The sequence below is a fragment of the Lissotriton vulgaris genome, chromosome 7, assembly GCF_964263255.1.
Source record: "Lissotriton vulgaris chromosome 7, aLisVul1.2, whole genome shotgun sequence".
NCBI lineage: Eukaryota > Metazoa > Chordata > Amphibia > Caudata > Salamandridae > Lissotriton > Lissotriton vulgaris.
This window is the reverse complement of record NC_141695.1, coordinates 778,507,198-778,521,502: the sequence shown is the minus strand read 5'-3', so window position 1 is coordinate 778,521,502 and position 14,305 is coordinate 778,507,198. Positions and strand designations below refer to the sequence as shown.

The 14,305-nt window shown below is 50.3% G+C and overlaps 1 protein-coding gene across 3 annotated transcripts in view; it reads right to left on the bottom strand.

The window, feature by feature from the left end:
- The window catches only part of SLC38A10 (solute carrier family 38 member 10), a 394,443-nt gene that overhangs the window by 251,235 nt on the left and 128,903 nt on the right, over positions 1-14,305 (bottom strand). Inside the window, exon 6 of one of the 3 annotated variants that reach the window (XM_086931014.1) lies at positions 12,730-12,854. The exons of the other annotated variants lie outside the window; for them this stretch is intronic. Within the exon in view, the coding sequence (XP_086787140.1) occupies positions 12,730-12,854 (125 nt within the window). The remainder of the gene's footprint in view (positions 1-12,729; positions 12,855-14,305) is intronic. 3 annotated transcript variants of the gene reach the window in all.

Below are 14,305 nucleotides of genomic sequence, written 5' to 3'. Positions count from 1 at the left end.
AGTGCCTAGTACCCCAATGAGTCCATGATACATTCGATGTTGCGTGCAAACACTCTCTCTTGCTGCAAGTACAGTCAGTACAGGGCTGCTCCATGCTGTTAGTGCATTTATGTTTGGTCCATGTAAGACCGCTGTCTTACAGATGGTGTAAGCTACGTAAGCTCAGTACAGAGCTGCTCCATGCTGTTAGTGTATGTGTGTATGGTTTGGTGAGACCGCTCTCATACAGTCGGTGCAAGCTATGCATGCACAGTACATGTCACGATTCGCTCCTTGCGATCTCTTGCCCACCACTAGAGGGTCGAATTCTGGAACATTCCAGTTTTCTACTAAACTTCCAGACTCTCCCTTTCATGCATGTACTGACTTCCAGTCATTTGGACGCTACTTGGGAATTGCCATTCATTTACAATCCATGCCAGGTCTTGTGGAAGCCATCCTGCTCATACTTGAAACTCCATTACCTAGAATTATCTGCTCACTGCTTCACCTCCACCCCTGCAGGTCAAGGACGGGTGGAAGAACTCCGCTCACATGTGGCAGGCTGCTGCTGCTACCCTGCTCACACCTGATGCACATGACTAATATAAGCTCTTTTAAGACCCAGCTCCCTGCAGTCCATGGTTGGTCATTGTAGCTGTGTTCCGGTGAGACTAATCCTTGTTTCCTGAGCTTTTGATATCCTTGTTTCCTGAGCTTTTTGTATGGCCCGATTCCTGTGCTATAGTTATTCCTTGTTTCTGTTCCTAAGTGGCAGCTATTCCTTGTTCTTGATTAGCACACCTTTCAGTGCTCTCTTGATTCCTGAGCTACAGCTATCCTTGTTCCCGAACTAACACGGACTTCAGTGTTTTCCTGATTCCTGTTCCTGAGCTATCGTTCTTTCTGAATTAGCAACTGCCTGTAGTGTTACCTTGAGCCCTGTTAATGAGCTATAGTAATTCCCTCTTCCTGAACTAGCACTACCTGCAGTGCTACCTTGACTCCTGAGCTTTAGTAATTCCCTTTTCCTGCTCCAGAACACCCTTCAATGCTACTTTGTTTCCTCGATTCCTGAACCAGCACTATTCTAGAATACCCTTGTAACCTCCCCTTCTGTATAAACCTTTCCAGCCCCTGCCTTTCTTTCCATTCCCTTGGTTCCAGTTCCTAGTTTGCCGTCTTTCTATTCCTGCTGTCTTGCTTCTATTACCTTGTATGTTTGTTACTTGCTTTCTGCCGTTAGCCCTGTGATTTCCTTCCTTTCCTCCTTGCTAGCTCCTTGTCTATCATGCTTGTGTTTAGTTCTATCCCTTTGCTGTTACTGCCTTGCGTGTTCCCTTTTGATCACCAGGATCCGTGGACACAGCTGACTACCTAGGTGGTGTTTCTTGTTCACTGTGAGTTTTGTCTTTGAGTTACATTCATAACATCACCATAGGTATCAGCTCCACAGACCCTGCCTTTGCATGAATATCCTATATGTGGGTATTTATAGTTAGTATCTGTAACAGCAATTGTGGGTGAGGAACTTACTGAGCTTCAGTCTTATCGTGTGGAGCTCCCGAGTGCTTTACCCCACATTCCCTTTATTGTTAATGTTGATATATATATATATATCTATATATATATATATATCTTGCACATCCGCCCTGGGAGTAGTTATTCTGAATGATAAATCAACTCTAGTGCCTATCGTTCTGAGTTTTAGCTATCTTGTGTCTTTGTGCAGGCTTCCCCTTTGGATCGCTTTTCTCCTCCGACTTCTTGTGTGATCCAGGGCAGCTCTGTGCTCATCTTTCTGCTTACAATCTCTACCCAATCACCAGTCCTTGCCCAAGTCCCCGACTGTGTCCCAGGTGCGTATGGTTCTGTGTGAGACCGCTCTTTTACAGTTGGTGTAATCTATGTACAGTCAGTACAGGGCTGCTCCATGTTGTTAGTTTAACTGTGTATGATCTATGTGAGACCGCTCTTTTACAGTTGGTGTAAGCTATGTATGGTCAGTACGGGGCTGCTCCATGCTATTAGTGTAATCTGATTATGGTCTCTGTGAGACCGCTGTCTTACATTCAGTGTAAGCTGTGCATGGCCAGGTCACAGCTTCTTTCTTACAGTGGGTGTAGGTTTATATGTCGGTGAGAGACTGCTCTTACTGTCAGGGAAAGCTTATACTTCCCTTCAGGGTTCCTCTCTTGCTTTGATGTACTAGTTACTTATCTTCGGTAACGATGTATCTGGTAGAGATGTTGTCTAGCCGCTGATTCCTTAACTTAGAATATCCTCAGGTGCCAGACTGGATCCAGAATTATTTTGCAGCAGCACCTCTGCGCGCCGGCGCCACACGACCCCGCCCGGACGTCATCCACGTATGTGACGTCAGCGAGGTCATTTAAGTCCCTCTCGGCGCGGTGAGGTCAGTTTTCTTCAGAGAAAAAAAAACTGTGAAAGTATGGATACAGTGTGCGAGGGATGAAAAATCTGTGAATAAGGAAGGAGGTTGGCCGAGCCACCATCATAAAAGACAGAATTATACACTGCCTACATATAATTGAAAAACTGAGAAAAAGCCCCGCCGGCTAAGCGAAGACCCTTCACTGAGTGCAACAGGGAAGAACATCCTAACAGACCGAAATAGACTGATATTGCCATGTAGAACTGTGTCATTTATTAAGAACGGGGTACAGAAGAACAACAGTGCACCGTAGGAAGGATGAAAAGACTGGCCCTTTCCCTATAAAAACTGAGGTTGCAAGTCAATAGAAAAGACTGAAGGAAGGGAAGGTAATGGGAGAGGAAAACGAATCTCCTTGTGCCGTATTAAAGGAAGAAGCCATTTAGCAGAGGCTAACTGTATTTGGAAACACTCAGATGGGAGCCACAACTGAACGCCAGTGAAAGCTAACCCAATGGCAACTGAAGAGGCCAGTGGAGTACACCACTCTGCAAGGTTCTCGCAGAACGGGGAGGCTGGGTGGGCGTTAAGGAATCTGCAGCTAGACAACGTCTCTACCAGATACATCGTTACCGAAGGTAAATAACGTGTACATCTGATAGAGGCATCTAGCCACAGATTCCTTAACTTAGAATAGATACCACAGCCATACCCCAAGCTGGGGTGGGTCTGTGACAGAACACCAGAAAGCGCCAAGCATCCGATCGGGCAACAGGGTGACGGATAAAGGGGGGACAACTGTGGTGGAACAACCAGACAGCAACCCAAGCAGCTTGAAAGAGCAGAAATAACAGGATAGAAGAATCCTAAAAACGCCAGAAGGGTGCTACACCATACCTGTATAAAATAAAAGGTAGAACGGCATGAGCCCTATAGCAGAGCAAATAAAAAGAGAGAGCGGAAGAAGGACCACTCTCCGCTTAATGGCGTACAATGAGTACACTGATCCAAGCTTGAAATGAACCTGAGCAACCAGAGCCTAACAGACTAGCCTATAGAAGGAAGCTGAAGGATCAGGTCTCAAGAGCCCAAAGGCAAGAGCTAGAACCTGAGCAATGGGTTGGAAATAGCCGGCGGGACAAGAAACATGCCAAGTGCACACACAATCCCCCCAAAAATGTAATTAGGGGCAATTTGCATCAATTCTAAACCAGATGAAGCAGGTAGAAATATGCAGCAGGTACACGCCCATAGAGACCTTAAAGTGGCTTACAGAAGAAGCATAAGAGTGCCCGACCGGGCAGTATGAAGCCAAAGTGAGAAAAAACCCACAAAATAGACTTGCAGGCAGAAGTCAAGGACCACTGCCATCAGAAGTGCTGTCCCGCAGGTGAAGCTTTAAGAATAGTATGTGAAAATATGGAAACAAAAGGCTTATCCTAAGGAAGTGGCCAAAAACACCAAGTTAACGAATGGTGGGAAGAGTCTCAGAATCAAAGACCAACACTCCAGAAAAGACACGTACAGCATCGAACACCAAAAAGGGAGCATATGTCAAATTGGGAAATCACCCCAGTAAGCAGAAGCAATGAGGAACCTATGGGCAACTTGCAACAACTCAGAGAAGTTCCCCCCCACATGGAGATATTGGTCCATACCTCACAGCCCCGAAAAGAGGTGGCGATGTAGGAAGGGGAATACCAAGGCAACTGGAATGTATACAGAAATGTATAAACATATAAATATGTAGGGACAGAACTAGCCAAGAGCAAGAATATGTCCATACCGGATCATACCAAGTACAGTAAGGGCGGGTAGGAGCCGTTTTAGAAGAGTACACCATAAAACCTCCCAAGGAGGTGAATGACCATGGCGTAAGCAGATGGCACCAGGAAAAAACATAGAACACCGTACAACGAACCACCAGGCAACAAATGGATTCCACAGGATCTCCAGGCCCAGGTGAGATAAGCAAAGCTATACAATAGCATGCAAGTTCCCCACATAGACTATGCATACCCCAAACAATGGGGAACAGCTCTTAGGTCAATAAGCGAAGCTAAACGAGCGCAGTAACGAACTGAACCCGTGAACATGAATTCCGAGCCGTATGACATTACCGAGCTGAACCAACAGCTCAATACCACAGTCAGAGGACCAGACACAGCAACCTGTGGAACGTGGCCACAGCAGGCCAACAGCAGCTTAAAGCAAAACGCATCCAAAGGATGCCAATAAAAGGGTAATCACCCTTGACCATAGAAAAAGGAAGACGTAAGGCTCTCTGCCCATTTTAAACACAGAGCGGATGCAAAATGAAAAAGTACCACCACCAAAAATAGGCCTAAGAAGACCTAAGTGGGAGGACGAAAGCCCGCAAGAAGCCGGTGAACCGCCGACTCGGCCTGAGCATCAAACTGCAAAACCCCATTAAAGGGTAAATCAACAAGTCGCTTACGGATATTTTCAGGGAAGACGCTATCTGGCAACTAAGCGTGATACCTTAAGGCACGGGTACTCTTAGTACGGCCGAGGTGCTACCAGCAGCCCGGCAAGCCTTCCTGGGCGACCCGCGGACCTTGCAGATAATTTACCCGCGTTTAAAAATAAAAAATTAAAGAGTGTCTGCAAACACTGCGCGCCAAGACTTTGCTGCTCTGTGGGGGCCTGGGCATTCCAGTGATAGTCAGAGTGGAGCTGCAGGGGCGTTAAGAGGTGAAATACAAAAGCCTCGTTAACATACAAATGGTCTTTTAAAGAGCTGTGAAGTGCTCAGGTACGGCTGTGTGTGTGCCCAGAAGCTGTCTCAGCCCGGGCACACACAGGCAGGGTGAGATGAAGAGGGTGAATGAGGGAGGTAGAGGGAGGGAGACCGAGGGAGGGAGGGAGACAGAGGGAGATCGAGGGAGGGAGTGAAAAGGAGGGAGCGGGAGGGAGAGCGAGGTAAAGGGAGGCAGACAGAGGGAGAGCCAGGGAGGGAGGGAGGGAAAGGGAGGCAGACAGACAGAGGGAGAGCGAGGGATGGAGGGAAAGGGAGGGAGAGCGAGGTAGGGAGAGCGAGGGAGGTAAAGGGAGGCTGACAGAGGAAGAGCGAGGGAGGGAGGAAGAGCGAGGGAGGGAGGGAGGGAAAGGAAAGCAGACAGAGGGAGAGCGAGGGAGGGAGGGAAAGGGAGGCAGACAGACAGAGGGAGCAAGGGAGGGAGGGAGAGGGAGGGAGGGAGAGCGAGGGAGGGAAAGGGAGGCAGACAGAGGGATATCGAGGGAGGGAGGGAAAAGAAGGGGGAGGGAGAGCGAGGGAGGAAGAGGGAGGAAGAGGGAGGGACAGGGAGGGAAATGAGGGAGGGAAAAGTAGGCAGACAGAGGGAGAGTGAGGGAGGGAAGGAAAGGAGGGAGGGAAAGGGAGGCAGACAGATGGAGAGCGAGGGAGGGAGGGAAAAGGAGGGGCGGGAGAGCGAGGGAAAGGGAGGGAGGGAGGGAGAGCGAGGGAGGGAGGGAAAGGGAGGCAGATAGAGTGAGAGCGAGGGAGGAAAGGAGGGAGGGAAAGGGAGGCAGACAGAGGGAGAGCGAGGGAGGGAGGAAAAGGGAGACAGAGAGAGGGAGACAGAGAAAGGGAGAGGGAGGGAGACAGACAGAGACAGACAGAAGGAGGGAGACAGACAGAGACAGACAGAGGGAGGGAGACAGACAGAGACAGACAGAGGGAGGGAGACAGACAGAGACAGACAGAGGGAGGGAGACAGAGGGAGACAGACAGATGGAGACAGAGAGAGGGCGTCAGACAGAGGGAGGAGGGAGGCGGAGACAGAGGAAGGGAGACAAGACAGAGGGAGACAAAGAGAGGGAGAGGGAGACAGACAGAGGGAGACAAAGAGAGGAAAAGGGAGGCAGACAGAGAAAGGGAGAGAGAGGCAGACAGAGAAAGGGAGAGAGAGGCAGACAGAGAAAGGGAGAGAGAGGCAGACAGAGAAAGGGAGAGAGAGGGAGACAAAGAGGGAGGGAGACAGAGAAAGGGAGAGAGAGGGAGACAAAGAGAGAGGGAGACAAAGAGAGAGGGAGACAAAGAGAGAGGGAGACAAAGAGAGAGGGAGACAAAAAGAGAGGGAGAGAAAGAGAGAGGGAGACAAAGGGAGAGGGAGGGAGACAAAGGGAGAGGGAGGGAGACAAAGGGAGAGGGAGGGAGACAAAGGGAGAGGGAGGGAGACAAAGGGAGAGGGAGGGAGACAAAGGGAGAGGGAGGGAGACAAAGGGAGAGAGGGAGGGAGACAGAAAGGGAAAGGGAGTGAGGGGGGACGACAGAGAGAGTGAGGGGGGACGACAGAGAGAGTGAGGGGGGACGACAGAGCGAGGGGGGCGACAGAGCGAGGGGGGCGACAGAGCGAGGGGGGCGACAGAGCGAGGGGGGCGACAGAGCGAGGGGGGCGACAGAGCGAGGGGGGCGACAGAGCGAGGGGGGCGACAGAGCGAGGGGGGCGACAGAGCGAGGGGGGCGACAGAGCGAGGGGGGCGACAGAGCGAGGGGGGCGACAGAGCGAGGGGGGCGACAGAGCGAGGGGGGCGACAGAGCGAGGGGGGCGACAGAGCGAGGGGGGCGACAGAGCGAGGGGGGCGACAGAGCGAGGGGGGCGACAGAGCGAGGGGGGCGACAGAGCGAGGGGGGCGACAGAGCGAGGGGGGCGACAGAGCGAGGGGGGCGACAGAGCGAGGGGGGCGACAGAGCGAGGGGGGTGACAGAGAGTGAGGGGGCGACAGAGCGAGGAGAGCGACAGAGCGAGGAGGGCGACAGAGCGAGGAGGGCGACAGAGCGAGGAGGGCGACAGAGCGAGGAGGGCGACAGAGCGAGGAGGGCGACAGAGCGAGGAGGGCGACAGAGCGAGGAGGGCGACAGAGCGAGGAGGGCGACAGAGCGAGGAGGGCGACAGAGCGAGGAGGGCGACAGAGCGAGGAGGGCGACAGAGCGAGGAGGGCGACAGAGCGAGGAGGGCGACACAGCGAGGAGGGCGACACAGCGAGGAGGGCGACACAGCGAGGAGGGCGACACAGCGAGGAGGGCGAGGAGGGCGACAGAGCGAGGAGGGCGACAGAGCAAGGAGGGTGACAGAGCGAGGAGGGCGACAGAGTGAGGAGGGAGACGGAGGGAGACAGAGTGAGGAGGGAGACAGAGTGAGGGAGACAGAGGGAGAGGGAATGAGAGAGAGGGAGAGGGAAGGAGAGAGAGGGAAACAGAGAGAGAGGGAGACAGAGAGAGAGGGAGACAGAGAGAGAGGGAGAGAGAGAGTGAGCGAGAGAGAGAGGGAGTGAGACAGTCCGAGTGAGTTGAGACAGAGGAAGTCAGGGAGAGAGAAAGGGCAAGAGAGGGAGTGAGAGAGGGAGAAATAGGGAGAGATGGAGGGAGAGATGAGAGAGAGAGAGAGAGAGAGAGAGAGAGAGAGAGAGAGGGAGAGGGAGAGAGAGAGAGAGAGAGAGAGGGAGAGGGAGAGAGAGAGAGAGAGAGCGCGAGAGAGATGTGGGTATGCCGGGTCTGGAGGCTCAGTGGACGAAGGCGTCTGCTGCAGGGACCTGTGTTCAACCTCATGGTCACAGGTTTTTTGTTGCTCTAGCCCTGCCCCCTCCAACATTGACCCCGCCCCCACCGGTGCGGCCCTCCGACACAAACCACACTGTAAATTTGGCCCCCGAGAGAAAGTTTGGGAGTAGCCATGCCTTAAGGCAACAGAGCTGGCCATAGCTCAGCCCAAAGAATCCACAGTATCCAAGGCTGAGCGTATTCGGCAAAGTGGAGGCCATCCCGGGGGAGGTGAAGGAGATCAACGCAAGCACATTTAGAGGTGGCAGAAATCAAAGACTCTGCAGAGTCCTACAGGGCAGGGGTAACCCGAGCCAAAACACACACTTTATTTAAGGGCCGTAGGGCTGCACTAGTGGATGCAAAGATGTTCCTACTCCATGACTCAAGCCATCTGGACTCCTGGGAGGGAGGAAGCGTTAAGAGGGGGCAGGGAAGGAAAGGCAGTCTACAACACAAAGCCCTGCGCATCAGGATGCACAAAAAGACAAACAGGTTCATGTGGAGCAGGACGGTGGCAGTGCAAAACTAAACGAGCCACCGGGTCACCTGAAGCAGGCCGGACCCAGGTACCCAAAAGGGCATCATAAAGGGAAGCCTCAAAGGGCAGAAGCGGCCCCACATTCCTGGACTCACGGTGAAGGACCTCAAGCAAGGGGTCCACAGACAAAGTAGCAGAAGGGGGTTGCATGTTTAAAATGCGGGTGGCCAATGAGACCACTCTCAATAAAGCAGCACCAGCCTCAGTAGCCCTCAGCGGAGGGGACAACAGCTCATCAGTGGGGGAGGGTTGTAAGCTGACCCTCCCAAGACACTGAGGGTGTGACCAATGCCCACGTAAGGGAGCTCCATCGAAGAATGAGGATCTTGATGGGACTCCTGGGGAGGCGAAGAGCCTGCCGGATCTGAGAGCTCCTGAGGAGGCTCCACAAATGCCAATGAGGGCACCGGCAACAATACCTCAGGCAACGGCAGGCAAGAGGGCAGTGCCGAACTCTCTCCAGAGGCCTCTAGACAAAAGTCCACAACTCGGCATCGACGTGGCGCCAAAACATCGAGTGTGGGCGACAGTTGTGAAGGAGAAGGTGCCAGGGCCAGCGAGGCAAGCTTTCGGCGCCGCCCTGTGCCGACTCTGCCTCATACAAGACAGGCTCCAATTCCGGAGAAAGGAGCGAAGCCGAGGAGGCGAGCCTACGGCGCTGGAACAGTGCCGACCCAGGCTCCAGACAGGCGGCCGCCTCCCTGGAAGCCCGTGGTGAGCACCGGCAACCACCTGCGGCGCCACACGGAGCCCAGCGGGGCTATGCGGCACGGCAGAGGCGCCGTCGTTCATAGAGGGGGACCCAGCAGGGCCACGCCCTAACAACTCCATGTGGACAGTAGAGGGGGACCCAAACCGGGCTGCGCCCTAATGACACCACATCTCCGACGTTCCCGGGGGGCAAAAGCTCAATTGGCGCCGAGGGCGAACCCGCCAGCGAGTCCGTCGGAGATCCCACAAGAAGCGGAGGCCCCGACGACACCCCAGGGAGGCCTGCAGACCAAGGCATATGCCTCCATCTGGGCCCGAGTCGCCCCCACACCCTGAAAGGGTAGATAGAGGGGAGGGGGGGGCGACTGTCGGGAGTGCATGTTCGGAATGTTCCAGGAACCAGTGCCTGTGACAACAGAAGAAGGGGAGGTCGAAGACCTCGGCGACAAGCGCCTCGACTTACCAAGTTGCGAACGACGACCCCGGACCCCAGAGGGCGATCGACGGCGGAACCGGACAGTAGAGGTACCTGCCGTTGATGAAGAGGCCGGGGGAGGTGAGGGGGGGGGGGGGGGCGAGACATCTCTGACCGGGACAGCTGTGCCAAGAGAAGCTTCATAAGGCGCTCTCGCAGAGACCTCGGCTTAAGGTGTTGGCAGGCCTCGCAGTCCATGGAGTCATGGTGCTCTCCCAGACACCACATACAAATAAGATGCGGATCCGTCGCGAACAGGAATTACAAGTTTTAAAGCCTGAAGGAATCGCACACTATTTCTGACGCAAAGCGTCGAAAAGGAGGCCTTAAAACAGGCCAGAGGAACCGCTCATTCCGGATCCGTGTTGCACGAAGTAAAGAAGGAGACGGACGTCATGTACATGGACGACATCAGGGCGGGGTCGTGTGGCGCCGTACCCTGGCGCACAGAGGTGCTGCTGCAAAAAATTTCCAGGTCCAGTCTGACGCCTGGGGATATTCTAAGTTAAGGAATCTGCGGCTAGATGTCTCTATCAGATTGTAGGTTTATATGCATATTCCAGTCTACTCTGTTTTGCGTGGTGTATAGCTATATGGCCAGAGGGAGGCAACTTTCCTATACTCACTTCATTTTTATATGGACTGTGCGTGTACAGTCAATGCATAGCTCCTTTCTAGTAGTCCGTGTGTATCTGCATTCTTGCTGTCAGTGTAGATTTATATGGTCAGTGCACAGCTCTGCTTTTTTTTTTTAAGTGTGTTTATATTTTAAGTGTAAGCTGCTCACTTGCTGTACATTTATATGGTAAGTGTGAGGCTCCTCACTTACATGTTTATAGGGTCAGTGTGAGGCCCCTCACTTGTTTTAAGCATGTTCACATGTTAGGTGCAAGTTGCTCACTTACTGTATGTTTATAGGGTCAGTGTCCGGCTCCTCACTTGTTTTAAGCCTGTTTACATGTTCAGGGCAAGTTGCTCACTTGCTGTATGTTTATATGGTCAGAGTGAGGCTCCTCACTTACTGTATGTTTATAGGGTCAGTGTCAGGCTCCTCACTTGCTGTATTTATATGGTCAGAGTGAGGCTCTTCACTTGCGGTTGTGTGAGGTTCTAATGGCCATGGAGACAGCACTCCTTTTGCCAGTGCATGTTTATATGGCCAGTGTGAGGCGACGCTCTTGCTATCATTGTAGGTTTATTTTACCAATGTGAGCTGTTTGTCAGTGTATGCTTATATAAGCATAAAGCAGACTTGTGCTAATCATAAGGTCAGCACAAGGCTCCTTTATTGCAACCTGTGTATATTGGTCTGGTTAGTGTGATGCTTCTCGCACGCGGCCAGTGTATACTTGTATGGTCAGTGTGAGGGAGCGCTGCCAGTGTACATGTATCCGTTCAGAGTGAGGCTCCTTTACTGCTGTCAGTTCGTACTTACATGGTCATTGCAAGACTACTCTCTAGTTTCTTTTAATTGCAATAACTTTAAAGGAGTGATCTTATCTGGTGCAGAGGGGAGTAGGGCAGGCAGCACAGCACTGTACTTCGCACACTAGTATTCATCAGTAGGAGAACGTTTTGTGTAGTATTCATCAGTAGGAGAAAGTTTTGTGTAAAGCTGCTTGTCTGAGGTAGTTTACGCAGTATCACCCATGGGGATGAAGAGTTGCAGAGCATCATTCCTAAGAGGTAATATACAGAAGCCTGGCAGATAATATAGTCATGCAATGAATAAGGGCAGGAGGGATTACATTGCAAAGCAAGGGCACATAAAGGACACTAGGAAGCTATTTTAATGTGGTGACGCAGGGTGGAATAGTCCATGTCTCTGGTAGTTTACGTCAGTGTCTGGCTGCGGTCAAGTCAGGAAAGCTGGATTGAATTAGGGATCTGAAGCACCACCATGGAGGAAGACTAACTGTGTCTTGGTGCCAATTAGTTTGGAATAGACGGTGGACAGACTGAATATCTGTGACAAACGTAAGGGAGCTAGAGTTGTAAACTGTAAGCATACCAACAGAAGGAGATGTCTTGGATGGAAAGCAGAATTCCTAGGAGCCCAATGTTGAAGGCACCAGGATTGATCCCTGAGAAATACCATATGTCTCAGGAAGAGGCAGGAGTGAGATGGGAACCAAAGGTCTGCATTAGTGCAATTTATAGTTACTGAGGGAGAGGGCATGATGTTTTCTACTGATGTGAAGATCTGTAATATGTGACTCATGATGGTGTGGACAACCTCTAGAAGGGAGAATGATTCTGAAGATAAAGTGGCTGGTAAGAAGAAAGAGGATGGAAAAGGTGCTCAACCTGAACATTTATGGATGATCGAGGAGTGGTGTCTGTGGGCTCTAGTTGGCCTTTGTGTGGTGGTCTTTATGATGGAATGCGTAGCATAATATGGTAAACTGACTGATAAAGGAAGGAGGGAGGGAAATCAGCGACAACCATGCCCAGTATGTTGCAATTGAAGTATGTAGGTTGTGTTGTAGGCAAATGAATTTTAAATAGGTTGCAAATACTGTGAACACTTCCTTCCTCCTCTTGGTAAGGTACTCCCCAGGGCTACTAAGTCACTTAGGAAGATGATGATGGCATGCGAACAGTTTTGGATGACATGATGCTCTCAGTGACTGTTTATTTGAACAACAAACTCTTAGTTCTGCAGTATATTTATTTTCCTTTAGGACTGGGCCTTCTTCCTAGTTGTGTGTGTGTGTGATAAGTACAAAATAGAACTGCTGTTTTCGTGTATGTTTATATTGCCTAAGTGCTCTTGTGCTTCATGTTTTAACGGCTAAGGCAAGTCTCACTTCACCAGGTTCAAGGAAGAGGTTCCTAAGTAACATATTTTAATCCTTTGAGCAGCTAGGTGCCATTCTGTGTTCTCAAAGAGCCATTAGATTGCTCCATGTATTCTTGGACAAACTCAATCACAGCATTGCCACCCTAAAGGTTACACCCAGAAGGTCCACAGCACTAACGGAGAACACCTGGTCCATTCCCCGTGAATGGGGCTTGTCCAACACCAGAGCTTCTATGCACCACCCCAGCATATTTGTACTTACGGATGGCATGAGAAACAGGTCCCAAACATGGAAAGGGTCTTTAAAAGACCTTCGAAGCGCCAGAACTGTACCGTTCTCAACCAACTGCCATTTAAAATGTGGAAATAGACAGACGAACACACTATCTAAAAATGAGGGGGAAATGGAGACATCACAGGCCAAGTTATTATGCACAAGGGCTAAAGGGCAAGGCAAACTCCATGAAATATGCAGCTATGGCAAGCACAACAGCTCTCCTAAAAGGGCAATGTATAGAGAGCACGAAATAACCACCAAGGACAGGCAATGCTGAGGTTATCAAGCCAATGTTCTTTTTTATCCCCCGTTTACATCTGTCGTAATGTTATCTGGTAGAACTAAAGCTCATAAAGCAAAATTGCCTGTATGACGAGTCCAGCACTCGTAGTTCTTGCTTTCCTTTCTTTAAATCTACTTTGAAAAGCTGTCAACACAAGCATGGCCATCAAAAAAGATTATGTAATATATGCTACAGCACTAATATTCTCTCCCCGTGCATCACCAACAGTCACTGTCAAGTTTTCGTAATTTCTTTTCTGCCATGTATAATTGAAAAATAGTATATGCTTGAAGAAGAGATAGCTAGGTGGGTTTTGTGAAGTGGGGAGAGTTTGAACTAAGAGTATAAGCACCACTGAAGGTTATATTTTCTTACTAGTCGTTCATAGCACTCCTTCCCAACTATTTGGCAACAAATTGTACATTACTTTTGAGAATGGAAAGACAGACTATTTAAGATTAGACTTGAAGCGAACAGGTTGCGAAAAGCTTTCTGGCCCAGATATGCATCAATAAAGCTCGCAGAAGGAATTGGGTAGACCACTTTGATCAGCATATTTCAGAAACTGTTATATATGGTTCGAGAAAGCCACAGACGGGTCTAAAATCTGGTAGAATAAGTGTGAATTTCCTGAAGAAACAGAACTGCTACGACGCAGGTCCTGGATACATCAAAGCCTTCCCATCTCACTTTCATTGAGTGGGAAGCCTTGTTGCATTTGGCAAGACTACCAAAAATATTGAAAAGATGATAAGACGTCCACTTTGAAGTTAGTGCCAAAAAATGTTGCATTCTCAAATGGTTTGTTCATTGAAGATGCGAGAAATAGGTTAAAATGCTACTATTGAATACAAGCTCTGGTTGGAGAGTGTGCATTTGGTTGTTTGTCCTCAACAAACAAACAAACTTGTGGCACTCAATACCAGCCAACACCAGATGCTTACACTCACTTTAAAGACAGAATAGCCCTATCGAGCACTGTTGAATACAATACGTGAAAGTAGTCAACGATTCTCTTCATTTCCCCATTTTTAAGCAGAAAAGGTGCATTAAGAGAGGCAGCAACCTATATGAGATCAGATTTGCAGGAGCACACTGGGATTCCTAAATCAGTAGCATATGCCAAAAATGTTCAGATATCATCTTAAGAGTTTCTTAAAGAGTTATGGCGACATGACAAAACTAAGCTCTATTTTCAACCAATGCCAAGTGGAGTCTTTCCTCATAGCAACTAAGAGAGTCATGTTTCACTTAGTCTAGCTTAGGAATGTATATGCA